We start from the raw sequence: 314 nt of genomic DNA on the forward strand, positions 1-314 counted from the left end.
TGCTGCTGCTGCTGCTGCTGTTGCTGCTGCTGCTGTTGCTGCTGCTGCTGCTGCTGCTGCTGCTGCTGAGCGGAAGGGACGTTTACCCATACACTGAGAGCCAACTAGCGGCCATCTGCTGCTGCTGCTGCTGCGCCCACCACGGAAACAGCAGCAGCAGCAGCAGCAGGACGAGCTGCAGCAGCTGCTGCAGTAGCTGGAGCAGCACAAGCAGCAGCAGCAGCAAGCAGCAGCTGCTGCGGAGACAAGACAAGGAGAAGCTAGAAAGGAGACAGGGGATGAGCAGCAGCAGAAATAATACATCTACAAACACT

The 314-nt window shown here is 58.3% G+C and overlaps 1 protein-coding gene across 1 annotated transcript in view; it reads right to left on the bottom strand.

Moving 5' to 3' along the window:
- Nucleotides 1-115, bottom strand: part of EMH_0025700 (uncharacterized protein) — a gene marked incomplete at both ends in the record, with an annotated part of 2,591 nt that extends 2,476 nt beyond the window's left edge. Inside the window, 1 exon segment of the mRNA XM_013502479.1 lies at nt 87-115. Coding sequence (XP_013357933.1) covers nt 87-115 — 29 coding nt within the window.
- Nucleotides 116-314: the final 199 nt, after the last annotated feature.

The sequence above is a fragment of the Eimeria mitis genome, genomic scaffold (assembly GCF_000499745.2).
Source record: "Eimeria mitis Houghton genomic scaffold, Emh_scaff936, whole genome shotgun sequence".
Classification (NCBI taxonomy): domain Eukaryota; phylum Apicomplexa; class Conoidasida; order Eucoccidiorida; family Eimeriidae; genus Eimeria; species Eimeria mitis.